The following is a 27774-nucleotide window of genomic DNA, read 5'->3' as shown; positions in this document are numbered from 1 at the left end:
AGATAGATAGATAGATAGATCTTTTTGTAGCAGGAACTCCTTTGCATATTAAGCGACACACCCCTAATGTATCCAATCCTCCAAAAGCTTACAGTAGCTCCTGTAAGAAGAGCTCTGTAAGCTCTTGGAGGATTGGATACATTAGGGGCGTGTGAAGAGCCCTGCTGTTCCCCATTCCTGCCCCCACCTTTCTGGAGCCATCCTCTCTGCTCATCGCCCCGTCTTCTCATTTAGCCGGCGAGGCCATCCAGAACTCCAGGGCGGCATCCTTGTACCCGGTTCTCCCGCTCCTCTGCTGTTGACCCCAGGGCCCACCAGGCATTGGGAGCCTGGGAGGTGGCTTTGGATGAGGGGGGTGGACTCTCGCCACCTGGCCTGGACCCTGTGCTGCCAACTCCCTATGGGGCTGTGCCAGCATGTTGGGCCTTGCACCATTCACTGTTGGTGCTGGCGGGGGGGTATGGCTGTGGCTTCTGGGAGCCTCCCTGCTGGCTGGGGACTCCTCTTGGCTCTCCCTCGCTGTGGCTTTGGCGCCTGCAGGAGCCCCATTGAGTGCACGGGGGTGTAGTCTGTGGGCCTTCTGAGGTGCTCAGTGAGTGGCCGGCTTGCTGGGTGGAGCTCGGGTGTCCCATTTCTGGGACAACGAAACCTTGATTTTAGTGCTTGCCTGCGAGGGGGCATGTTTGTTTGTTTAGAGATGGTAACATGGAAGTATTCTGCTCCCTACATTGGGACCCTGATAATTCACAGGCTGCTATATAGCGTGCCAATTGTATTTTCTGAGTCATCTTCAAGGGTGGCCTCATGTAGAGCAAGTAACAATTCAACCTTGAGGTCATTGTAGCATGGAATTTTTGTGGCTGGATCAATCATTTCCAAATAGGGGTAAAGCTCTGGGGCTCAACACAACCAGACAAATGCATTCTTAGCTGCTTCTCTAATAACAGTGTGGGATCTGACAGAACTCCCACATTCTTAATCATTCTTAATGTTGTCTGACAAAAAGAGCTGAAACCTACCAAAACTAGAACTAATCCTCTCTAGGCACATGCCCTTCCAAAAAGATCACAGCACCCCAAACCTTGCTGACATGCCTAAGGAAGACCTAACTAAAATTAAGACCAGATGGAACTGCATGCACCACTATTTCATCGTCGACTGGTAAACTGGCAATTAAGCTGGAGCAGATCCGGATAGGCACGAACGTTTCATGAACTACAGTTAGTGCTGAATTTTGGCCAGTTCATGGTTCAAAAAGTGAAGTCTGTGGCAGGCCAACCAGCACAAACTTTCCATGAACTTTCAAGAAGTTTGTGGAGTTTTGTGGAGGTTCATGAATGAATACACTTCAGATACTGTCTCTAGTCAAACAAAATGTTTACCCCCCCCCTGCCAGTGTTCCTTTGTGTTCACTTCTCATTTTCTTGCACAGAGCATGAAAAATTCCACACACACCCTGCTTGGTTTTGTGACTCTGCGCTTTGCAATGTCAGTGGACTCGCGTCTCCTGGCTCCGCCTTCCGCCACATCTGGTCCACCGTAGATTTTGCACTCAGTCGCCATCTTTGCCGCTCACCATTCTGCTGTTCACTGCTCACCACCGATACTCCATGAACCCCCTTGACAGGGGAGGGTGCCCCCTACCATCTAAGGTAGGTACCTAATTTATCTACTCGCAGTTTTTGATGTTAATTCCTGTTTTCGAACCGCTGGGTTAGCGGGAGCTGGGACTGGGGCCAGGTGCTCACTCTGGCCGCGGCGGGTTTCGAACAGCTGTAGCAGCTGTTCGTAGATGTTACTAGCAGGCGTTTAACCACCTGTGCCACCGCTCCCTTTGATTCTGTTCTGCTGGGCTTCTATTGCCCTTGCTATTTTTGCTGTTTATTTCCCCTCCATTGGGAACAATGGAGCATAGGGAAACTTCTTTGGGGGGGGCATACCTTGGACCTCATAAATTCTCACCAAACATGGAGGGCAGGTAGAGGAAAGTCAGCCAGCAATCCCTGTGAGTTTGGTGTCCCTAGCATGCTGTGGGGCATTCTACTGCATCATGAACTCCACAAACTGAACCAATTTGTTTAGCTCTTAAAGTTCATGACAGTTTGTGGTTCATAAACCAGGCACACCACAAACCCTCACGAACCACATTTTCCTGGTTCATGCCAATGCCTAGATCTGGAATGTTAATGGCAAAGAAGCATGACAAAACATTACATCTAAACATAAAATCCCTATATACTTGTGAATCCCTTTTAGGAGACATCATATCAGACCCATCAGCCTCCAGACATGGACCATCCTAAATGATTCTCTACCCCCGTAGGGAAGGGGGGGCCTACCCTCAACCCTGTTTAATAGTTTGAAAGGTGTGTATTTAAGGTAAAAACATTTCGTATAACTGATCTATTACAAAATCAATGCGATATAGAGGTAACCACCACGTGTATGTGCTCATTTACATGTCAATTTCCTAGCAAGTATCTCTTACCTGAGTTTAGTTTTGGCATCACTGAAGCTCTCTGATACAAAATAAACAGGTTGGTAGGTCTGATCTTGATAGGGCTGCACAGCGGTTGCATCAGGGTCAAAGTCCCGCAGCTCTGGTTCATCTGACAAAGAATGCTGTATAAAGCAAAACGAAAGGCATCTATTGATGGATAAAATCACAGATAAGCTAAATTATAACAACCCCTCTCACGAGTATGATACTTTTTTTGGCAGATGGAATCCAATCCTTGAAAAACTAGACTACGTCCTGGACAGAATTAACAAATCTCAACAATTTCAATACTACAATTATATCCGACGTGACTGGGTATTATAAAAATGGTGAAGTAATTACTAATATGAATATCTTGTTATGTCTAGCATATTCCATCTGTTGCCAATAATGCTTGTATTTTAAGTATTACACTTTTAACACATGTTAGTAGTTGGTCGAATTTGTAAGTTGTAAGTTGTTGTTTACCAGTTAATTGTGAACACTGTTGTTATTGTTTAAATCCATAGTGTTTAAATCCACAATAAATTTTAAAAAAAAACCATCGCAAAAAAAAGAAAAAAAAAAGAATCTGTCCTAGACCAGAGCAGTGAAAGCAAGATGAGAACTGAGTGATGTAGACTGTATCTGGCGTTATTTAATGATATGATGTATCGACATGGCTGAAAGGAGGGTACTTCTGGGGTTTGGGGGTTTCTTTCATTTGTGTTTCTGAGACGACACACACAAACTATGTGCAGTACTATTTCTTTCTTAAATAGAGCTTAGTTAAAAGCTCTTTTTAAGAAAAAAATCAACTCAAAATGGGGAGAGGGAGCTTGGGAAGACAAGGATTTTTTTTAAAGTACACATTCTTACATTATATAACCTTTTCTCTGTTCATCAAAGTAATGTTATTAGCAGCGCATGCAGTGATTGCATTTGGTTGGAAAGAGAACTCAAAATTGACTTTAGAAAAATGGAACGAATATTTATACAAATATATACAATCGGACATATTGGAATGTTTAGAGCAAGATAAGATATGGACTGTAAAAATGAAGGAGATAAAAAAGAAATGGTCGGTATACTTTAAATGGGTTTATAAAGGGGAAGCCAACAGGGGTATATTTGAAAAGTTGGAAAGAATGTGCTCGTGGTTGAAAACGTAATCTGAATAACATGATGGTGGCCACCTTAGGGGGGGGAGGGATAAAATAGGGGAAAAGAAGTATCAAAATTTGGAACTAAACTGTAATGTAATAACAATATTGGGATACAATAAAAAATTATTTTTTAAAAAAAAGGAAGATTATTCTGGAACATCTAGAGCACCTAATAGGTTGTAACATTGTAGTAACGGTCTTACATGGTTTTAACTTGTTTTTATGTGTTGGCTCGTGCCTATCGGTGAACCGCCCTGAGCCCGCGTTGTGGGGAGGAAGGGCTATACATTGAAATTATAAATAAATAAATAAAAGAGGCAGCCCATATGACTTAATTTAGTGTGGAGAATAGGCTAGTGGAATAGTTTAGGACTTACTATTAGCTCCCCATAGGAAGAGAGAAGCCCAGCTCCGTACGCTTTGATGATTCCGTTCTGTTTGCAGAGACCAAACTCCACCGTGAACCAGTAAAGCTGGGAAGGGGGGAAAACGACACACACAAACACACCCCAATATGTCAGGTAACCAAGAGACATGCCGGTGCTGTTAAGGTCATGCAAAACAAGGAGAAGGACTTCATCGACAACTAAACTAGAGAACTTCGGGGAGGTGGGGAGATAGTCTGTCCCTTTCTAAGACATCAAGAGATGGTGAATCTGTTATCAAAACAGGCCTCAGGCCTGCGTGCTTGTTCTTCTTTGGTATCAGATCTTGTCAGGTGTGGGTGACGTCACTTATCTCTTTATGCCATTTTCTGCTATACTAATATCCCTTCCTGGTGGAGAGTGGAGATCTGCTGGAATTATAACAGATCTCTAAACTACAGATATCCCTTCCCCTGAAGGAAATGGCTACTTTGGGGGTAGACTCTATGGCATTATATCCTGCTGAGGTCCTTAAAGGTAAAGGTTTCCTTGCTCGAAAGCCAGTCGAATCCGACTCTAGGGTTGCGGTGCTCATCTCTGTTTCAAAGCCGAAGAACCAGCGCTGTCCGAAGACGTTTCCATGGTCATGTGGCCGGCATGACTAAGCACCAAGGCGCACGGAATGCTGTTACCTTCCCACTGAAGTGGTACCTATTTATCTACTTGCAATTTCTCGCTTTCGAACTGCTAGGTTGGCAGGAGCTGGAACTAGAGATGGGAGCTCACTCCGTCATGCGGCACTCGGGTCTCGAACTGCTGAACTACTGACCTTCCACAGCCTGCAGTTCAGCATCTTAACGACTTGAGCCACCACAGCTCCTGAGGTCCTTACCCATCCCAAACTCAACCCTTCCCAGGCTCTACCCACAAATGTTCTGGTACTTCCCAACCCAAAGCTGGAAGCCCTATTCAAAATGCATTTCATGAAGACATTTGAAATATAAATAGGTCCTTACTGTGGCGAGTTTTTCAATCTCCTCATCTGTTGCTCCCAAGGACGCGAGGCCAATGTCCTAGGAGCAGAAGAAAAGTGGGATTTTTCTTTCCCTGTAAGCCCTCAAAAGACTTCCTCCTGTGCCATCAAATGTCATTGTAACTTAGTTGTTCTGTGGAACTGTAAATGGCTAAAAGTATCTTGAAGACTGTGGCTTGTTACCACACCTTGGTGGAGACAGGAGACTTTACATGGAGCAGAGCAGCAAAACGTGGACCAACAGCATACTTATTAAGCATACAACTTGTTATTTCAGAAGCCGAGCAAGCACGGCAAAAAGAAACAACTGTGTTCTGCTGCATTCCGAGACAGCAGTGCCAAGCAGGAGACGACTACTTCAGGGTGGTGTTTTGGTTTGTCCCCTCAGATTAGAATGACCAGGCACTCTATTCTTCAAACTTCTTTTTCAGACATCTATTTTAAGGCTTGTTCTCTAAAGTGATTTGATTCTGCTTTTTACCAGTGACATTGATTTAAGGTTTTTTTTAATCAAAGGATTTGCTCAGATTGCTTTGCCACTTACTGATTTGCTGAAAACCAAAGGCAAGGGGTTTGATGCCACCAAGCCAGGGGCACCTTTAAAGTGGTCCTCTGAATGTGCGGATGCTTTTGGACGTCTAAAATCTATGTTCACTTCTGAACCTGTCCTGGCTCACCCCGATGAAACTAAAAAATATATTGTGCAAACTGATGCGTCTGATGTGGCTATGGGGGCAGCCATTTTGCAGCTGGGGGATGACAACAAACTTCGCCCTTTAGCTTACGTCTCCAAAAAGTTTACGGACGCTGAAAGACACTGGTCGACAGATTCTTTTGGTAAACATTTGAGTGACAGGTTCTCATTGCAATGTGCATCAAACTAATCAAGACCAAGAGATAACGGGATTGACACACAAAGGGCTTAAATATAAATACCGAGCATTTGCTGACGATGACCAGTGACATTGATTTAAGGGGGTGGGGTTAATGATTTTTTTTGGGTAAGCATTTGAGTGACAGGTTCTCATTGCAATGCGCATCAAACTAGGGCTTAATACTGTGGTGGTGGAAAGTGCCACAGGTTACCTATGGTGAACCCATGGGCTATTCAAAGCAAGGGATGTTCAGAGGTGGTTTGCCAGTGCCTGCCTCTGGATAGTCATGGGGTGATTTCCCACTAGCGCTGCTCCGCGCTCACTCCTCCCTTTTGCCCCGATGGTACGTGTCAATTTCACACAAGCTGCTGCGCGGCCGCATTTTGCCCCACAGCTTCGTGTGATTTTCCCCGCGTCTACTCAGTCCTCAAAAAACCAGGATTGAGTCGACGCGGGGAAAATTGCACGAAGCTGCGGGGCAAAATGCGGCTGCGCAGCAGCTTGTGTGAAATTGACACGTACCATCGGGCCAAAGAGAAGAGTGAGCATGGAGCAGCGCTTGTGGGAAATCACCCATGATCTCTTATCCAAAAACTAACCAGGGTCGACCCCTGCTTAGCTTCTGAAGTCTGACAAGATCAGGCTAGCTTGGACTATCCAGGTCAGAGCATTAAAATTACCTATGCACAACAGTCTTGTTCCATTCTCCCAAACCGCCATTGCCTCTCACTTTATTCCACTGCTCTTGCTGTTCCCATTTATACAAAGTTTTGCAAAATCCCAACAAATAAAAAGCCTTGAAAACAGTCATTGCACTAACTCAGTCACTGGTGGGAATGTTGCTCTAAATCATACTTCAACACAGGTCGAATCTGCATTTGCATTTTAAAAGCAGTTTCGTGCGGCTGTGACGCCGTCTTTCTCTATGCTCGTTTGAAAGTTGCTTGGAGAAGATTCATTTAAAGCGGTGCGGAGGCGCAATGACAGGGGAGCCGCCATGAGAGGGCGATAAACATATGCAGACGGGCAAAATTATACTAGCACAGTTGAAGTGTGAAACCGTTGAAGTGTGAAACCGAAAACAAATGTAGACAGTTTTGTTGAAGATGGAGTCAGAAGGCTGGGACACTGGTAGGAAAGACCGCAAAAAGAAGAAAGAAACTGTGAGGTAACTGCGCTAGATAATATTTCAATAATAATCACAAAATTGTACAAAAATGTGTGCAGAAAATTATATAAATATACAAGACAATAAAAATTGATGTGTTGACGATGGTCTCTGGAATGCTCTATCGTTTCGATACTATTCTTCTTCCGAGAGTGAATGAAAACAGCGACTCTTGGTCTGTCTTTTCAACTAGTAGGTATCAAAAAATCCATAATATTCACCGATGTATCATGACTTAATTGCAAGAATTTCTCTGACAGAATGTTCCTGGGGCAAGGTGCTTGTATATTGCCTATATTGAATAGTATCGGAAGCGATAGAGCATTCCAGAGACCATCGTCAAAACATCAATTTCTATTGTCTTGTATATTTATATAATTTTCTGCACACATGTTTGTACAATTTTGTGATTATTATTGAAATATTATCTGGCGCAGTTACCTCACAGTTTCTTTCTTCTTTTTGCGGTCTGTTCTGTGACTGTGACCATCATTTTTGAGCCACACTGGTAGGAAAGACAAATGAAGATTCGACCCTTATCATTGTTCTTGAAAGTTTGTAGCACTATTGTTGGGTACCAAGTGGCCGGAAGCAACAAGGTAAAGGGTTTCAACAAGCATTTTAACCTTTTGCTGAGGTTACTCAGGTCTCATTTATTTGTTTGTTTAGAGTATTTTCAGTTACCTTTGTTCCATACTGGAGAATCAGCACTATATCTATTCCACACATAATTGGAGGTGGGGGTTAGTTTGGCCCCAAGTGAAAACTAGGTGTTCTAGTTTAAAGCTACTCACATAAGCAATACAGTATCAAAAAACCTTTCTCACAGATGACGTAGTGGGAGGCTTTACAAATGGGGTATTCTGGAGATGCATCAATCCCTGCTTGTGGAAGTTGCAAGATGAGCAATAATTTGTATAACCAAATCAGTGCATATAAATCTAAGTCATGTACCACCTATACATCATTTTATAACATATAAAATGAGAGCTCCTACCTTTCTGTCTCCCTTCAGCATTCATGTTTGCAGGTCTGGATAACTTATTTCCAAATACGTACCATTAGGAAACATCAGAAACGGTACGTTCTTTGCATACATATCCAGTTTCTTACTCTTAACACTTCAAACTCAATTTTCTCTTTAAAGGTTTGAGATGCTTTTGGTATAAGACGTTTCACAGGTGGCTCACCTGGGAGAACTGTGCAAACGTTTTGTCTGCCAGCATTGGAACATGTCCCAGAAGTTCATGGCAGCAATCCCTTGCATTGGAGAGAAAGAGAACTGATCAGCAGTTGTATTTAGAACAGCAAGCCAGAGGACTAACTACCTGATGCTCAATGATATGCCATAGCAAGATGAGCACAGTGACTTTGTGCGGTAGTACTCACGGCTCTGGGGAGTGCATGGGAGAGGATGAATGACGGATATACTGTGTGCACTGGAATACCCTGAAGGCCAAACTGGCTAGGAAGTCACGAGCAGATAGCAGTCCAGCCACAGGTCGGAGTTGGAACCCAGTTCTCTCTGAAATCACCCAAACCACCATTTGTAATTGTCTGCATCATGCAAGCTACATTTCATGAAGCTGTACAATTTATTTATTTTTATTTATTTGTTTGTTGTATTTATAACCCGCCCTCCCCGCGAGCGGGCTCAGGGCGGCTCACAGTGCCTGGCACAGTGTACCAAAGTTCATATACAGTCAAAACATTTAAAGCTTAAAACATTTAAGACTGTTAAAACATTTAAAACAATCAACAATTGCCGATTAAAGTGCACTCAATGATTATTAACCAAGATGGCGTAACATGTAATGCGGGCTCAGGCAATTACAGGCTCCTAGGTGGTTTGGCTCGATCTCACTGCAGCCAGCCTCCACCACAGATATTAATAGTGGTCGTTGATGGTAATGTGGGCGGCTCCTAATTGAAGGTCTGGTGGAAGAGCTCTGTCTTGCAGGCCCTGCGGAACTGCACAAGATCCTGCAGGGCCCTGATCTCCTCCAGGAGCTCATTCCACCAGTAAGGAGCCGCCACTGAGAAGGCCTGGCTCTGGTAGCCGCAAGCCTGGCCTCCCTGGGGCCTGGAATAACCAATCGGTGTTGCGCCCCCAACCGTAGTGCTCTCTGGGGAAAGGCGGTCCCTCAGGTATGTTGGACCCTAGCCATATAGGGTTTTAAAGGTAAGTACCACCAATCTAAGCGAATTTGGTATGCTATTGGCAGCCAGTGCAGCACTGTAAGTAACAGGCCCATAAATGTTTCTAGCTTGAAAAACTCACCTTTTAGGAATTGGGAGACATCTTCCAGTTGAGGGATGTTATTTTCACTGTAACTACTGTATCTCTCCAGTAAATGGAAGGCATCCAGGTGTTCTTTACAGGCATGAGTAGGATACAGACTCTTCAGTGTACTGTACACCTCCTTCCTTTAGAACGATAAAGATCATGGAGAAGTATCATAATTTCCAACCAAGCTCTGCAAATCCATGTCAACCAACTCCAATCCATTTCTTATTGTTTTACCATACGACTTTCATTGGCATTAAATGCAGAGAGCCACAACATTCAGTGGAAAGTTCTTATATCTAGAAAGAATCACCTCTAGGATGAAATATGTATACCATGTAGGTAATAAGCATGATACAGGACAAATGGAAGTGCTCCTCGTCCTATCCCAGTAGTAAAAGAGAATTATCTACATTGTTCTTAGTCAAGTAGATGACCAAGATGCCCACACAAGTTCCAGTATCAGCATAAGAAATGAGAGGTAAGTGGAGGGAATCTGACTTTAAAGGTGACCTGAGCCTTTGTCAGGCAAAGATCTCAATGAGATAATACTGGTTCAGTAGCAGGATGTAAGCAGAGTTTTGCGGACTACAGAATTACAGGGCTGGAACCAACCCAAACTGATCTAATCCATGTCGTTGACCACAAACTAGACCATCCATACCCTTGCTAGCAATGCATGAGCAAAAATCCAATCACAATGAAGAAATTTGTTTGTAGAACAAATAGCTCCAGAGATAGAGACTAAGGATGGACACAAACCGGGGAAATGTGGTTCATTTCATGCTTCATGACCTGCACCATTTGTGAAACACGGACTGTCACAATTTTTTAGCCACCTTATGAACTTGTTCAGTTTGTGAGGTTCATGGCGTAGTAGAATGCCCCCCCCCAGTATGCTGGAAACAGAAAGCTCACACGGGATCTTCAGATGACTGTCTTCTACCTGCCCTCCAAGTTTGGTGAATATTGGATTTATGGGGTCTGAATTACAGCTCCCCAAAGAAGTTGCCCTCAGGAATTTCATGGGGGCACCTTCTTTGAGAAGCTGTAACTCAGTCCCTCTTAATCCAGTCCTCACCAAACTTGGAAGGCAGGTAGAGGACAGTTGAACAGAGATTCCCACCATGTTTGTTGTCTCTACCTTGCACAGGATCTGTTCTATACTCTCCTGAACCACCTGAACCGGCACATGTCAAAATGACCACCTGTCAGCTGTCATTTTGACAGACGCAGGTTCTGGATGTTCAGGAGTGTATAGAATGGATCCTGTGCAAGCTAGAGACATCAAAGTCACAGCAGACCTCCTCTGGATGCTCCTCTACAAGCCCTCCAAGTTATTGCTTTGAAATTTTGTAAATTTTTTGATTGAGCAGAGACAGTCTCTCTGGGAATGTATTTGCTCACGAACTAGCACGAACCTCCACTAACTATGTCAAAGTTCATGGAAAGTTTGTGCCAGGTGCCCTGCCATGAACTTTGAGAACCATGAACAGGACAAAATTTATATTGAATTGTGCTTTGTGGTTTGGTTCATGCCTATCCCTAGAAGATACTACTGCTAATGCTGGCAAGTTTTTTTCCCTGCAATAGGCAAATAAAATATTGCTTTTTTCCCCTTCCCAAGCACTAATTTTACAGTGAGAAGGAAAAAAGCCACACATTAAATGATCGAGATTTACTGTAATGCTATTATATCTTTTTTAATTTTAATGATTATCATTTCTTTACTTAATTCCAGTTGGAAAGTATCTGTATTATGTCCCCTGGAATTAGTGCAGGGAACACTGCAGTTACATTGCTGTGACCCTGACTTAAGGGGATGGTTTTAAAGAAAACCTAATCCATTCTGGAGGGAAATTCCTTCCTGAATCTATATACTGGCAATATCCAGAGTAAGAAGAAGAAGAGATTGGATTTATACCCCGCCCTTCACTACCCAAAGGTGTCTTAGAGCGACTTACAAACTCCTTTCCCTTCCCCTCCCCACAACAGACACCCTGTGAGGTAGGTGGGACTGAGAGAGCTCTGACAGAAACTGGTCTTTTTCGAGAACAGCTCTTATCGGAACTATGGCTTGCCCAAGGTTATCCAGCCAGGTGCAAGTGGAGGAGTGGGGAGTCAAACCCAGTTCTCCCAGATTAGAGTCCGCGCAGTTAACCACTACACCAAACTGGCTCTCTCTACACCAAACTGGCTCCTTGTGCTCAGAGCCCAATAAATGTGATCAAGGATCTACAAAAATATTGAATTTCAGCTTTGGCTCAGGGGAACTGGATCGATATAGGCACACTTACCAGGTAGCGGTCTCTTCTGCGGTGTATTCCACACGTGGAATTGGGTCACCTCTATGAAAAGAATACAAGCAAAAAGAGCAAGGAGAGGAATACAAGGAGAGAGCAAGGAGAGTAGGAAGTATAACGGAGCAACTTTGTAATGTGTAACTAAACTCAATCACTGTCCTGTCATACATGACACAGAGGTATGGAGCCATCAGGTGTCTATTGAACAGAACTAGGATAAATAAATAGGGTATATAAAATTCAAAACTGCAAAGCTTCTAAGAGAATGAAGGGTTAGGCCAGACCTAACAGATGAGTGTTAAATTCAAATTGCTGGTCATATCCTGTCTGTTCTAGAGATGAATACCAACTACAACATAGCTCTGTAAGCCAAAACCAACTTTTGTGGGTTACTTTAAAAAGCAAATTTCTATTCCTCCCAGTTACAGAAATACATCTGAAAAACTAATAGCTGCATGAATTAAGTACAGAATGATAAATAATAACAGGATTGCAAGGAAAAGACTCAGCCCACATCATTCAGATTATATGGTTTATGCAAAGAGCAGTTGGTGCGGATCACCAACTCTTAAAACACTTCTACTACCTTGAGTGTTAAAAAGTAGTAAAAGGATGGGCCTTTCCCCTCATGAAAAGAATGCCAGAAATACTGGAGGGGCCAAGAATAATGTTAGTATTAACAAAAGAGGAAACTCAATAGGCTATGCTTCTTTGTAAAACAGAAGGCATACAGTCACTAGGGGGCAGTCTGAAAAGGCAGAAAAAGCCATCTCAAAAGCAGTCCTTGGAAATAAAAAACGGGTGAGTGGGAAATCAAACCTGCTAAAGATAACCACAAATAAAATACTTCCTACTCTCTGCAACACAAGCTTGGCTCACCTCCAGAACTAGCTGCTTTTAAAAGTAAGCATAGTAAGAATCATGACTCTACATATTGTGATTTCAAATTTAATCTCTAAGCTCATCTAATTCCAAATGGCTGAATCATGCTACTGAGCATCTGGGCCCATGTTGCTGAGCATTTCCAAGGTCTCAGGAGGATTCAGGACTCAGTCCAAAAAGCCATGCAGTGATCTTCTCCTTTATTGTGAAGCTATTGTGGCTAGTGAACAATCCAGGTTTCTGAACAAACTGCCCACAAAACTCTGGGAAAGTTCAGAAATGGCCATTAGTTAAGCTCAGAGGGCTGTGTCTAAAAAAAAAGGGGGGGACTCCAGTTGTATGTAGGTGTGCATATTCAACCTTGACTTGTATGTGTGGTTCTTTGGAGCATGCATTATGTTACTTAGGTAACTGTTGTCCACCACCAGTAGTCTGGTATCTACCACTGTGAGCAAATATAATACAATTCATGTTAATTCAAAAGGTGTTAACCCTCTTTCTCATATCAATGTGACCCTTGGTGTTGTTATAGTGCATACGGCTAATGTGAATAAGAGAGCAACATTCATCAGAAGGTACAAAATAAAATGAATGTAGAAAACATATTTTAATTTTAAATCACAAATGCAAATGTTGCCAGATGAATTTTTGGCAAAAAAAAAAAACCCATACAACGGTAATTCAGATTTTTAATTCCTTCAGTTTCAAGCTTTACCATTAAATTTGGATTCCTTTGATTCTGAGAGGAGGAACCAACAATTTTGCAAGACTTTTGTGATATTTATTCCATTCTAGACTGAATGTATAAAATTTCAGTTCTGCAATATCTGTTTCAACAGTAATGGCCATGTGCACAAATCTATCCAGTGCAAAGGGCAAAGAAGGTGCCCTAAATATAATTGAAATGGCTACCTTCAATGAGTGCTGCACTAATGTCTTGGATACTTAGCCCTTTTCAGCTGTTACATTTGGGGCACTCCTCATTCACTGGCTGGGAGAGCGCACTGCAGATTATCTTCCCAATATTCACAATTGCCGTTTTCTGTGAATAAAGCAACGTTGAAGTTGTCCAGCTCCTGTAAGTGCTATCACAAGTTTGTTGCTGGTATGCATTTGTGTACACCCATGTTTAAAAATGTGTGTGTTGCCCTGTTCACACAAGATGGCAAACATATTCATTTTGGATGAGTGCGCACAGGTTGGTATACAAGGTAGGACAACCCAAAATGTAGTGACTAAAAAGGGCTCTTCGATATGTTGAATTTGCCCCCTTTATGAATAATTGCGGTAGCTCTATGGAATTAGCAGCCATGGAGCATTGAAGACATGAAGCAACAGAGTGAAAGGGAAGAACCAACAGAGCAACAGGGCAAAACATGGAGAGCAGAGAGATAAGTAAGTGTATGCATGGAGTTCTCAGCTGGTGATGCTATGCAGCGCAGCAAGTCTTACTGCTTATAGTGGAAGGCAATTTCTGCTATCATTTTCCTTCGTTGCCGATATACTTGGTCAGAGAATCCCTTGGAGGAAAGAACAGAGCAAGAATGTTACTGCACATTTTTGCACTGAGCAGTTTTACTAATGGCAACGTACAATTCTCATTATAGGTCCTTCAAGGCAGAGAAGCAAGTTTACGTACAGTGGCTGATGCTCCTTTGTAAAAACGGTTCTCCCATTATTGGTACCCAGAGCTAATATGCCCTTCAACCCAATGCTTCTGTACCTCCTCTTGAGAAGCCCAAGTTTAACTGAATCTATGGGACTTTAAGCTGGTGAGCATGTAATGTTCCTGGAAGTCTACAGACTGATGGATATTTTTTGTAATGTAAGCGATGAAAGCTTCTTCTCAAGTCTGATGCAAAGAACAGTAATTCAAGCTATTCCACAAGGAGACTGCTAAAATGCGGCCAGAGAAGAAGTATGCTTAGACAGAGAGGATTTGGAACAGCAGAGTTCCTCACTCACTGGGTGATCCAGATCCAGATCAGGGTCGAACTTAGTAACCAAATGGTGACATCTATCCAGCTCAGAGATTTTTCTTGGAAACCAATGAACTATAATCCAATGAGAGAGAGAGGAAATAAGTTGAGAGTAAGAAAGAGCCTGCATTCGAAAACCACACTACTTTGTCAATACAGATTACTTTGTAATTTATATATATTCACTTCTTCAACTTCCAGGGTGGTATCTACAATATTCCTTGAAATGAGACATGTGCACTCCAGATTCATCTGGTACCATGTGCATAACTGCTAAGCCCTCCGTTCTTCACAAGTTCCAATCTAAGAAGTTCTGACAAATATTTGCTTTCCAAGATAAATGTGAATACAATGGCCGAGTTCAGACTGGCAGTTTGGCCCGGCAGCCAAACATTTCAGTAGCAGTTCAGTAGTGGGTTAAAGGGGCGGGTTCACACAGGCACATCTGTCAGGCGTCCCCCAGCCATACTCAAGCCGTCTTGTGCCGCTTTCTCCTGAGTTTAAAAGATACCAGGCGAAAGTGGTAGCAAACCGTGTGTAGAGCAGGTTGATTCCAGTTCCCTGAATGTGAACGCAAGCGCTGCTAAGGCGGGAACAACCCACAGTAATTGATAATAGACACCGGCTGTTTCCGTGGGCAGGCGCCGTCAGGGCCTGTGCGATCATGCCCTATTTGCTGCTGTGCCCATGTGCCCATGCGCATGGGTGCATGAAGCATGGAAACAGCTGCTAACAGCCCGCCAGGGCGGCCCAACAGTGTGAATGCTCCATTGCGCTTCCTCCACGGTATCCTCCTGCTTCATTCGCTGTGGTGTGAACGGGAATACCACAACCAAGCCGTTCCGGGTCTGTTCCGTTTTTTCTTTGCCACGACTCCCTAGCGCTTCAAATTGCCTGTCTGAACACGGCCAATATCTATACAAAGCAGTTTAGCTATCTTTCACCATAATTTGCTCTCTGATCTGCCTTCTCTTATTTCTGCTTGGGACATGAGGTTCACCAGGGCTTTTTTTCTTTTCTTTTTTAAGAAGTGCCAGAACTCTCAAAAGGGAAAAGAAGTTTTCAATCTGCATACTGAAAACCCATGACATTTTAAATATTTTTTGAAGAATTTTCTTCAAGAGGTTCCGGTACTCTGTTCCGGCATGTTCCCCCAGAAAAAAATGCCCTGGGGTGCAAAATGGTATGATGGATAGTCAAGTAGTGTGGAAAGCATTATTGAGAGAATATAGTTTTTAAACGGATTGTTGGTTTTAAGAACACTTTTGGAAATAGAAATGAAATTTAAATAGTAAAATTATTATTTTTAAAATAGAAAACATTAAACTGAACATTTTAAAAAATTGTTTATTGATGTAGGAAACTTATATGCTACCTCTCCAGAGACCTGCTAGTCAACACTGTACAGTAGGAGAAGGCTAGATGCAGTGCATTTTGTCTTTGGGACACTGAAGAACCTATTTCCTAAAAAAATGGAAAGGAACCTCAATTTTCAAAAGATATACCCATCTTTTCAATCATACTAAGATTCCTACTCCAAATTGAAAGGCAGCATATGGCCTCAAGACATTTTCAGCTCTTGCGAGAAAAGGAGATATTCTGAACATATGAAAATTGATGAATAGGGTCTAATTTCCATGGGAAGTTACACAGTAAATTTGGGGGATTTTCCCAGGTACAAACTATTGCACCAACTATATTTGAAAAGTGAAATAATTATGCAATCAAAGTGTAACTTTGAGGGAAGATGCAAGAGCAATTTGAACCAAATAGGAAGTTAAGGTTCAATAAACTGATGGTGGACTATCAGTTTACTTCACTTTCTCTTGCAATTAGTTGCGCATAGATCTCATACCTTCCATCAGAGTTGGATTTCCACTATGAGACTGTTGCACTTTCCAAAAGAAGTGAACTGTTTTGTTCCTGGGATAATTAGTTGCTATTATGGATGAATATATACCAATATGGCCGAGTTCAGACTGGCAGTTTGGCCCAATAAAGGCACGTTTCAGAAACGTTCCACTAACGAATTAAAGGGACTGTTCACACATTTGTCCGGCATTCCCCAGCCGCACTCAACCCATCTCATAACGCTTCCAAATTTAAAAGATACCAGGTGAAAATGGTATCAAACCCTGGAAAGCGCAATTATCCCGTGTCCATCCCGCTTCCCAGAAGTGTGAACACGAAAAGTTGTGATCCCGTAGGGATGCGCTTATGCGCATGAGCGCACATAACCAGATTACCAGAAAAAGCCACTTATAGCTTCACCTCTGGGCCAACAGTGTGAATGCTCCCTTGTGCCTCCTCCCGCATCAGTTGGTGCAGTGTGACCAGGAAAACCCGGAACAGTTTGTTCCGGGTCTTTTTTGCCACGACTCCTTCCCGCTTCAAACTGCCAGTCTGAACTCAGCCATTGTTATATATTGAATCTATGGGATTTTAAACAGAATATTATTCATGTATCATTTATACTAAATTTTTTGTGGGATAGTTAGGGATGTAACACAAGACCCCTCCCTAGACCCATATAGTTTTATGACACTTTTCTGTTTGTTTGTTTGTTTGTTTGTTTGTTTGTTTGTTTGGGTTCCTTTTCCAATATTTTTCCTTCTATGGAGGTTGTTCACTTTCTTGCTCTACCACACCAATGCAGTAATGATCCCTGATGGATTCTTTTTTAAAGGAAGACACTGGTAAAAAGCAGAAGTATGATTCCCTAAGCTGTTTTCTCTTTTTGTGAATTTTATTCTTTTTTAGTAGAAGACATGTGGTATTCTTTGAATGGTCTGCATTTCACTACTCTTGTGCTGGTGTATTTATCCAGACAGAATTTTAAAAGTTGGGAGGAGAGGGTGAATAGTAGTACTGAATAGCCCTGCAGCAAGCCTGTGTCCTCCACACAGACTGGAATTTGTGTATTTGCCACAGTGATTTGTGGAAGTAAATGCTTTCAGTTTAGTTACAGGGAAGGCTGAAGGATGGGTTGCCTAAAGAAAGAATTATGAGATTTACAATCTGAGATAGCTAAGAAATTTTTACTCAAATGGTTACATAGCACTTGGTGTACTCCTTGCAGGATGATTTCTTGATGTTAACTTGCCTTAAATGTGTTATTTTTAACCTTCTTTTATAGCTGGACAACATGTGCCGCCTCTCCCCACCCCTGCCTGCCTGCCTGGGGCCAGGGAGGGCCTTGGCGGGGCTTCCTCACACTCACACTTGCAGGTCCACTGCTGGGCCCCTGATGTCAGGGGGTGTGGCATGTGCTAATGAGTTATGCTAATGAGTTCCCCTAGCTCTTTTTCTACAAAACGACCCCTGTACAGAACCCAAAGGTTTGCACTATTTTCTATCATTTTGTTTGTGAATTTAGGTTTAGACCAATACAGCTACCTACATCTTCTGGAAATTTTAGGTTTAATCCCTCTGCCCAGCCAGACTGTTATGACTAGCAGCAGCAGCAGCTCTGGTCTGGCCCTAGTTTTTGTCAGTGGAGGGGAAGGTAGCTCAGGGCATCCTACTGAGGGGTCCCTGCAGTGGGAGTCCTTTGTTAATTGGGGGTTGGAGGTTGGGGGGTCATTATTAGAGGGGTTGGACTTGATTTCCTCTGATTTTGAGAGCAACAGGGTGAAGGAGTCAATTGAAGTGACCCGGAGGAAACATGGTACTTTCCCCACGGGAAGCAATGCAGACAAGAATGGCTGGGGACACCTTCTTTCGGAGTCTATAAAATTGGGCCCTTCTGTCCAATTCACTTGAACAATGGGTGGTCTTCAACAGAGAGGGAGGGATTACTACTTTCCCTGAAAACTTGATGCCATTTGGTTTTTAAAAAGCCATTCTGGAAATCGAAGTTTATCTTGTCATTGGGACCAACGGGGCAGATACCTGACCTGTCTGAAAATGAAACTTTTTCCCAAAATGAATTTACAAAACCATGTCAACAGTTGTGAAACTTTGTGAAAACAATCATAATCCCTTTTCTGAAATTACAAAATAGAATGAAAATAATGATTTCTGAAACGCACACTCCTAAGGCACGCCACTCTGTCTATCAAACCTAGTCCCTTAAACCTATTCTTTCACCTCTACTGTATATTCATCAGGGATGCGATCTAGGTCAAACCTGAATGGCCTAGAAAAAGACACACCACTCCGATTTTCTCTAACACCCGTCTGAAAAGGCCAGGATTGGAGCTTTTACTTGTGACATTTTTCCTGTATGGCGATTATCTCCATGTAGGGGGAAAAAAATCAAGTGTGAAACACCTTTCAGCTGTGTTTCCATCACTAAGTGACGAATTCCTTACACTTGTCTTCTTTCGTGCTCCTTACATCTTCTGAAACCCTTTTCAGAGAACTGAGGAGTGTGCTCAGGTCAGAGCAGCGAAGCTCACAGCGCACAAAGTATTCCAGATCTGTGGCTCCTTCACGTAGTTTCTTGCTGGTCCTTGTTTCGAGATGATGAATTTTGGCTTCAAATGTCTTTGGGCAGAGAAAAATGGGAAAGGAATAATGTAAAATAAAAGAACATCAAAGACATTTCAACAACAAGTCTGTTATACAGTCAACAAACCTTTAGGATACAAGCATAAAAACAGAACATAGAATATTAGAATTATTAACATTTGATTAACAGGATTATTTCACCATCTGGGAATTTATCTCAATGGCTACATTGAAAAACATTGCCACTTTTTCAATAATGTGTACATTCTCCCCAGCAAGAAGAACCATAGCCAAAAATAGAGCAATTACATCCTCTCGAACTGCCTTATAATAACGGCAAGAGAGCAGCAATTGGGATACAGTCTCTACCACCCCTGTGCCACTAGGACATAATCTATCATTTAAAGGGGTGTACTTATAGTGACTCTCATGAATTGCTGATGGCAAAGCGTTAAATTTGCTAGTGTAAAAGCTGTCCTTGAGTACTTAAAAAATTAGTTCCAAGTTTAAAGATCTATATGCCAAGACATACATGTTCTGGTGATCTACATCACAAAACCTTTGCTTGACTATTGTCCACGCAGTAAACTTGGAGTGAAAATCCTGAACTGTCAATTTCTTGGGTTATGGCTTTCTTCCTTTTACTCACGAGTGCATATTTCAGTACTAGTGAGGCAAAACTGGAGGATGGATCTCTGTGGCAAATAGCCAGCCAGAAGTTTATGGTTGCTATCCTTGCAATAGGTGCCGGTGAACATATTCCTATCTCAAGACTCTTAACTGCTGCTGTTACACATTTAGGGAATCCCAGTATGCTTCTGAGAAATTGAGCCTGTATCCTCCCTGTATCTGGACTGCAACCTATAAACCAGATATGTACCGCATAGAGTAGTTGTGGCACCAATCTGGCCTTGAACCACAGATGAAACAAAATGGCCACTTGTAACATAACAAAATCAGATAATGGTTTGAGCAGACTGTTGATATTGGAGATATGCTGATTATTTGCCTGAAGTGTGAAATATCGCACCCAAATTCTTATGGAGCTGCATTGTGTTCCAGCAGGTTCCCATTGACGGACCATCTAAACTTAACTCTGCTATTTGAAAATTCTATAACTTTGGTTTTGTCACAATTAATTTCCAAGTACTCAGCTCTACAATAGTTGGCAAATTCCATAAGAGCACAAGAGAGGCCCAATTTAGTTTGGAAAAGTATGACTGCATCATCAGCATACAGTAAAATATTAATTCGAATGTCAGCTAATCATGGTGGATGGGGAACCAAGGAGATCTGGTAGTGCTGCTTTTTAAAAATTACAATAGACACATTATTGTAAACAGGGCTTTTTTGGTAGAAAAAGCCCAGCAGGAACTCATTACATAATAGGCCACACCCAACAGCAGAAACTCATTAGCATAATAGGCCACACCCAACAGCAGAAACTCATTAGCATATTAGGCCACACCCCTGGTAGCACAGCTCATTAGCATATTAGGCCACACACCCAAGCTACCAGAAGTGTGGTCATCCAGCCACATTTGTGCAAGATCGCAGCTTTTTTTATATGCTCAGCAAAAACTTTTAATAATGCAAGAAAAGCCACAATCTCATGCAAGCTTCTCTTTCAGTCACTTGACACACTCCAGCAAGTGGTACACATTCTGCATGCTCCGTGTTTCACAGGGCTAGCAGATCTACTATCTGGAAAAGACATCCTCCCTTCTTTATTAAATTATAAATAACCTGACCCCTTAAAAGGGAGGTGTTCCTAAAACAGAGTTACACACATGACACATATAATAACATTAAATCATATTAAATAAATAACCAAGTCGCCTTCTTCAAGTGAATGTAAGCTAAGCTTTGCTTGTTGCTGTGAGCAAGACAATTCCCAGGGCTTTTTTTTCTGGGGGAACATGCCAGAACAGAGTTCCGGAACCTCTTTGACAAAATTCTTTTTAAAGGACCCGTTGAAGACATCAGTGATCATACCAACTAAGTGGTACTTAAAGTGCCAGCATTCTGTTGTTGCCCTGGCCTGGATGACCCTTGTAGCCCGATCTTCTCAGACCCTCTGAAGCTAAGCAGGGTCAGCCCTGGTTAGTACTTGGATGGGAGACCACCAACGAAGCCCAGGGTTCCTCCTCTGCTCTGCTAATTGGGAGGAACAAGCACAGGGGATCCCAGGTGTCTGCACAGGGGCTCACCTTTCTTTGACCTCCTCCTCTGCTGCCGTGACTTTCGACAGGGCACTTCCAAGCCCCCCCCCCACTTCCTTCTCTGCTCTGCAAATTGGGAGGAACAAGCACAGGGGATCCCAGGTGTCTGCGCAAGGGCTCACCTTTCTTTGACTTCCTCCTTTGCCGCCGCACCTTTCAACAGGACACTTTCAAGCCCCACCCCCGCTTCCTTCTCTGCTGCGCAAATTGGGAGCAACTCAGTGCTCTTTCCTGTTCCAGCAAGCTGATTGGCAGCAGCAATGAGGGTCCTGGCTTTCCCCTCACATCACCCAGAGTCGAGCTGCTCCCCCCCCCGGCTCCTTCTGTGCCTTGCCCGAGACAAATCTTGTCGGCGGGCAGGTGGGGAAAGGTGGGGGGGCTGTGCAGGCCTTTCTTGGACATCCTTGTTGGCAGGTGGGTGGGAAAAGGTGGGTGGAGGCCTCTGCAGGAGGGAGGGGGCCTCGGAAGGTAGCCGGAACACCGTTCCAGTGCGTTCCGGCACAAAAATAGCCCTGAGAAAAAAGATGCTGGAAGCAACAGTATCACTCCCATTATCCATTGATCATTAAAGTTTTAGAAAATGTAGTATATAAATCTTAAAGGAAATAGAAACAGAAGTATCTACTCAACACAGAATTCACCTTAAGGCTGAGGATAAGAACAAAATATTTGTTTTTTGTTTGGTCTGTCTGTTAACCTGTGTTGCTGAAAAGAAAATCACTGTCTTAGGTTTTTGTATGTAGTCTTGTTGATGTTCTTGTTTATATGTATGTTATAGGCTTATACTATTAAAACACAATAAATATATTGTTTAAAAAAGTGGGCAGAAACATGCTTGTCTATCCATCTCCCCACACACACACACTTGCTGGGCAGTGTAGGTGACCTACTTTCATAACATGGGGGGGGACCAAATCATTCAACTTTCAAATGCGTGCACAGATGGACAATTCAGATTAGCACTGGGTTGCACATATTATTCATTTACATTTTTCCAAATTTTCTTAAGCAAAAGACATTCCACAGACTCTGATATCTTCTGTATGATTTATGAGGGGAATGTATATCAACCAGCAATTTCTCCTAAGCCCCTGAATTCTAATACTATAGCCACAAGTTTTCTTTTGAAAGCTCTCAGTCATGTACTTGGCAAGCAGTACAGCATCCTTAGACCCTTCAGCTATCATGCTGTATTTGTTGCTTGAAATTTTCTCTGTTCCCCATTACATTTAAACATTGCAATCCTGGGAGTGAGCAAACTAAAGTGGACAGAATTAGGACATTTTCAATCAGAAAATTACAACATGTTTTACTTGGGGAATGACAAACACAGAAGAAATGGAGTTGTGCTAATAGTGAGGCAATATGTAGCCCAGGCAGTCAGGGGCTATAATGCAAAGTCTGACCAAATAATAATCAGAATTCATGGAAAGCCTATCAATATATTTATTTTATTTTTATTTATTTGTTTATTTAGGTTGGGGTGTCACATTCAGTTGGGCCCTCAAGGCAAGGTGGTCTGACCATGGCACTGCCAAAGCAGTGATCTGATCCACTGTGACCCCAGTTGCAAAGATCAGATCAAGCATGTGCCTGGCTTGGTGAGTGGAGGTCGTTACATATTGGGAGAGTCCCAGCGCCGCCACGGATGACACCAGGTCCACAGCCTGAGTAGAGGCCACATTGTCTGCATGGACATTGAAATCACCCAGGACTATCAGTCTAGGGTGTTCCAATGCCCAGCCTGATACAGCCACCACCGGGATGGCAGATTATTGGCCAGGGCATTGGGTGGTCAGTACACCAGCCAAATCACCAAACTCTCCCCGGCCTCCCACACCAGGCCAACACACTCAATGCCCATGATCCTTGGTAGCAGGAGTGCCCTGAAGGAGTAAGCCTCCCATATGAATAGAGCCACTCCTCCCCCCGCTCCCTAGTCCATGATTGGTGGAGGACTGAGAACCTGGGAGGAAACAGTTTGGAGAGAGCTACTGTCTCACCAAATCACACCCAGGTCTCGGTTATGCATGCCAGGTCTACATTCTGCTCGAGCAGGTAGTCCCAAAAGACAGTGGTCTTATTATTTATAGACCTGGCATTACACAACACCAATGTTGGAGGGAGTCATTCATCCTAGCCCCACTGCATGCAACCTTTAGGATGGGACGGAGGCTGGAAGAGAGCCAAGCTACTCTACTTCTCCACCCCCTTCCCTTGTCTCTGTGCCTGGTCCCACCACTATACTTTCCCCTCCCCACTCCCGTATAAACCATTGTTCAACTTTATGTCCCAACTACTGATGCTGATGAGAAAGAAACTGAGAGCTTTTATGCAAGCATCCAGGAAGAAATTGATCACACACCTAAACAAGATGTGCTGATAATCATACATGACTGAAAAACAGAGGAAGGAAACAGAGGCTGCGGTCACACGTAACAGAAAAAACACCAAAGCATTCATAGTGCCAAAATACCATCTAAGCCAGGGGTGCTGAACTCATTTGTTATGAGGGCCAGATCTGACATAAATGAGACCTTGTTGGGCTGAGCCATGTGTGTCATAAAATGTAATGCCAGGTAGTGGAGATATAAACTTTATGAAGGACACAAACACAAAGGTAGGGTTTTTTTACTTAAAATAAAATCATGCTTAACATTAGCACTCTTGCAGTATTTTGTTTATCTAACAGTGTCTGATAACTGACACCTCTTGCTCTGAATTACTGCATCAAAGTGTCTGTGCTGTTGCAATCTTGAGTATGCTGTTCAGGTGTGTATCTGTAAGCTGCAAACCTACAATGACACAACAGCAGCAGAACTGGAAGAAGAAGCAGAAGACAGCCAGTTCCACTGCGGGCCTGATAGAAGCCCCTGGGCCACATGTTTGACACCACTGATCTAAGCAATATTCCTGAGGAATTTAAAGACCATGTTAAGAATAGATTTGCATTGTTAAGTTCAAGTGAGCATGAACCAGAAGAGCTATGGGTTGAAACCAAAGATACTATAAAGGAAGAATGCACAAAGACTATTCCTGTAGCCAAAGAAATGAAAATCCTTGATGGATGACTGATGAAATTCTTAAAATTGCTAAAAGATAGATGAGAAGCAAGAGTAAAATTTGACTGAGACAGAATCAAAAGCCTAAATGCAGAATTGCAGCAACTCACATGTAAAGAGAAAGAGAACTATTACAATAACCCGTGTAAAGATAGAGAAGAAAATTTTAAAAAAATGAACAAAAGATTCAAGAGATCAAAGGGAAATGTAAAGCATGCTTAGGCATGCTGAAAGATCAACACAAAAATACATTAACTGAACGGGGGGGGGAGAAAAGAATAGATGGGAACAATACACTGAAGGACTATACAAAATAGATCAAAGGATGACAAATTCCTTCCAAGAAGAATCTTTTGAAGAAAGTGTAGTTTTAGAAAGTGTAGTGAAATCTGCACTGACAACTATTGGGAGAAACAAATCATTAGGGGTAGATGGGATATTAAGAGAACTATTCCAAGCCACAGAAATGGAATCCATCAAAATCTTAACAAGATTGTGTCAACAAATGTGGAAAACAAAACCCTACAATGACACAACAGCAGCAGAACTGGAAGAAGAAGCAGAAGACAGCCAGTTCCACTGCGGGCCTGATAGAAGCCCCTGGGCCACATGTTTGACACCACTGATCTAAGCAATATTCCTGAGGAATTTAAAGACCATGTTAAGAATAGATTTGCATTGTTAAGTTCAAGTGAGCATGAACCAGAAGAGCTATGGGTTGAAACCAAAGATACTATAAAGGAAGAATGCACAAAGACTATTCCTGTAGCCAAAGAAATGAAAATCCTTGATGGATGACTGATGAAATTCTTAAAATTGCTAAAAGATAGATGAGAAGCAAGAGTAAAATTTGACTGAGACAGAATCAAAAGCCTAAATGCAGAATTGCAGCAACTCACATGTAAAGAGAAAGAGAACTATTACAATAACCCGTGTAAAGATAGAGAAGAAAATTTTAAAAAAATGAACAAAAGATTCAAGAGATCAAAGGGAAATGTAAAGCATGCTTAGGCATGCTGAAAGATCAACACAAAAATACATTAACTGAACGGGGGGGGGAGAAAAGAATAGATGGGAACAATACACTGAAGGACTATACAAAATAGATCAAAGGATGACAAATTCCTTCCAAGAAGAATCTTTTGAAGAAAGTGTAGTTTTAGAAAGTGTAGTGAAATCTGCACTGACAACTATTGGGAGAAACAAATCATTAGGGGTAGATGGGATATTAAGAGAACTATTCCAAGCCACAGAAATGGAATCCATCAAAATCTTAACAAGATTGTGTCAACAAATGTGGAAAACAAAACAATGGCCCACAGTCTGGAGGTGCTCAATACTATGTTCTGGCCAAGGTGCTGAAATTGAAATGTCAAGCAAAATGGTACCCATTTCATTTCCACCGGTTGTCTTTGAACCTCAGAAACTACTTTTTCTTTTGCGAAGCAACTCCAGGTGGGGCTTTTTTTTTTTTTGCTTTTTTTTTTTTTTTGCAGATGAGAATTGTTGTAATGCAGGAGAAATGCTAAATTTCCCCACCTGCATTCCTCTTTTCCTAGTAAATGCCTCCCAGATATGTCCAGACAACTCAAACTAATCCACACTTGGAAGCAGGCAAGGGAAAGATTAAGGACTCTTTCTCACACAATGACTCTCCTCTGAAAGTCGTATCAGGTTTTGCAATACTGATAGGATGTGAACTGGATATGAACTGCACTGTGATACCTGCATCTATTCCCCCCCCCCAACCCAGGTACAGAGCCTCTGTCTTTGATGGATTTAACTTCAACCAGCTCTGCCATAACCATCCAGCCACAGCATCCAAAGCCTTGGCCAGGATGTCAAGGGCAGAGGATGGATAGTCGTCCATTAACAGATAGATTGTGGGGAGAAACATGATAGTGTAAACTGCCCATGAGTGAGTCATGTACTGGAAGGCCAACTGACACATTACAAAGTCCTCAAATCATGTCCAGGTCTGCCATAAGTACTGTAACCCCAACTTGGAGAAGATGTATTGCTATACCGAAGTCTCAGGTTTTCTCAAAACCCTGGTTGGCCTTCCTCGGTTTCACAATACAGCTTATCTCTTTGGTGGATTACTGTTATCGAAAGCAAGCTCATCTTAAGGTTTAGCTTGACTTTACTGTTCTTTGCCATGTGTATCCTCATGTACCAAACACTGGGGCTTCCACAGAAGTCACATTTTATCATTGCCTAATTCTTTCTGGGAAACAAGTTTGTTGGCTCTAGTGCAAGATTCCTCATGACATTCCAAGTCCTTTCTTGATATACTGAAAACTGACGCTTAATTTCCATTTCTAGAGGAGTTAAAGTAGTTTCTCTTGAGCAATTCATGAAGGGAAAGGCTTCAATTTTTTACTTAATCAGAAATAGATAGACAAAAGGGAACAAAGGCAATGGCACCAACAAATTAAATTTAGCCCCATGTTTTCTAATGCACCTCTGTAACATTGTGCCCTACAACAATCAATACCGTAGCAATAATCTCACAGATCTGATTGCATTACCTTTACTTCAGCTTATATAATGTAAAACAGCCGAGTGAAGCTAGCCTTCCCTACGGCCTGTTTCATCATGAGGCAAATGTCATTACACACGTCTGTTTTCATATCTTGTACCTGCAGTGCCGGAGGGGCCAGGAAAATGAATCTCTCTTGGTGGAAGCCTGACATGTTTGGGTGTTCGTTTTTCTTAAGCTCTCTTCATGGTAAACCAAGAGAGTTTTCCCATTTGTATAAATCTCTGCTGAATTATATGGATGCCATTTGGCTGAGAAGTGACTCTTGGTTCTCATGCAACCTCACCAACTAAGTTCTCTTTTGGGTGAAATTCATTACTGCTATTAAAGTAACTGGAAAATAAGTGTTACCAACTCCTGCTCTTCAGGCATATGTTGGAAAATATTCAGAATCCTTTGATGTGAGTAATAATCTACTCTCGGCACATGGAACTCCTGAGGGGTTTCTACGTAGTTTCTTTTGTGGTAATTGGGGGAAGAGCAACTGATTCTCTCCTCTAGATTACCTCCTTTATTAGCTTAAGGGTATTTCTGATCCAGTGATTTTTAAGGAAGGAATACAGGGGACTGATGATCTAATTTTCTACCCCTTTTGTTAAAATGCTGCATCCACTTTAATATCACTCTCATAATTCTTTGTTGACCATTACGCTGAGGACATTCAGTAATTCCAACACAGCTGCTTTGTGGCCTGTGGCTACTTGCAGCATGGATCTTCCCCTTTCCCCAGGATGGAAGGGTCTGGTCTGTGCCTAGAGATTTTCCAGGGCTCTTTTTGTAGAAAAAGCCCAGCAGGAACTCATTAGCATAATAGGCCACACCCAACACCAGAAACTCATTAGCATATTAGGCCACACCCCTGCCAGCACAGCTCATTAGCACATTAGGCCGCACCCCCATGTTACCAGAAGTGTGGTTATCCAGCCACACCCACCTTTTGCTTGTTATTCTGTTAACCT

The 27774-nt window shown here is 42.5% G+C and overlaps 1 protein-coding gene across 1 annotated transcript in view; it reads right to left on the bottom strand.

Annotated features, from left to right (window-relative positions):
- Window positions 1-2484: 2484 nt before the first annotated feature.
- TH (tyrosine hydroxylase) overlaps window positions 2485-27774 on the bottom strand; it is a 37598-nt gene continuing 12308 nt past the window's right edge. The window contains exons 3-12 of the mRNA XM_015408894.1: window positions 18851-19025; window positions 14524-14612; window positions 14011-14078; window positions 11671-11721; window positions 9368-9513; window positions 8476-8611; window positions 8277-8346; window positions 5027-5083; window positions 4023-4118; window positions 2485-2622 (exon numbers count right to left, since the gene is read on the bottom strand). Coding sequence (XP_015264380.1) covers window positions 2485-2622; window positions 4023-4118; window positions 5027-5083; window positions 8277-8346; window positions 8476-8611; window positions 9368-9513; window positions 11671-11721; window positions 14011-14078; window positions 14524-14612; window positions 18851-19025 — 1026 coding nt within the window. The remainder of the gene's footprint in view (window positions 2623-4022; window positions 4119-5026; window positions 5084-8276; window positions 8347-8475; window positions 8612-9367; window positions 9514-11670; window positions 11722-14010; window positions 14079-14523; window positions 14613-18850; window positions 19026-27774) is intronic.

This window comes from Gekko japonicus, unplaced genomic scaffold, assembly GCF_001447785.1.
Source record: "Gekko japonicus isolate JY-2015 unplaced genomic scaffold, Gekko_japonicus_V1.1 scaffold5722, whole genome shotgun sequence".
NCBI classification, from domain to species: Eukaryota; Metazoa; Chordata; class Lepidosauria; order Squamata; family Gekkonidae; genus Gekko; species Gekko japonicus.
The sequence above is the reverse complement of the archived record's forward strand: the minus strand, read 5'-3'. Positions and strand labels throughout refer to the sequence as shown.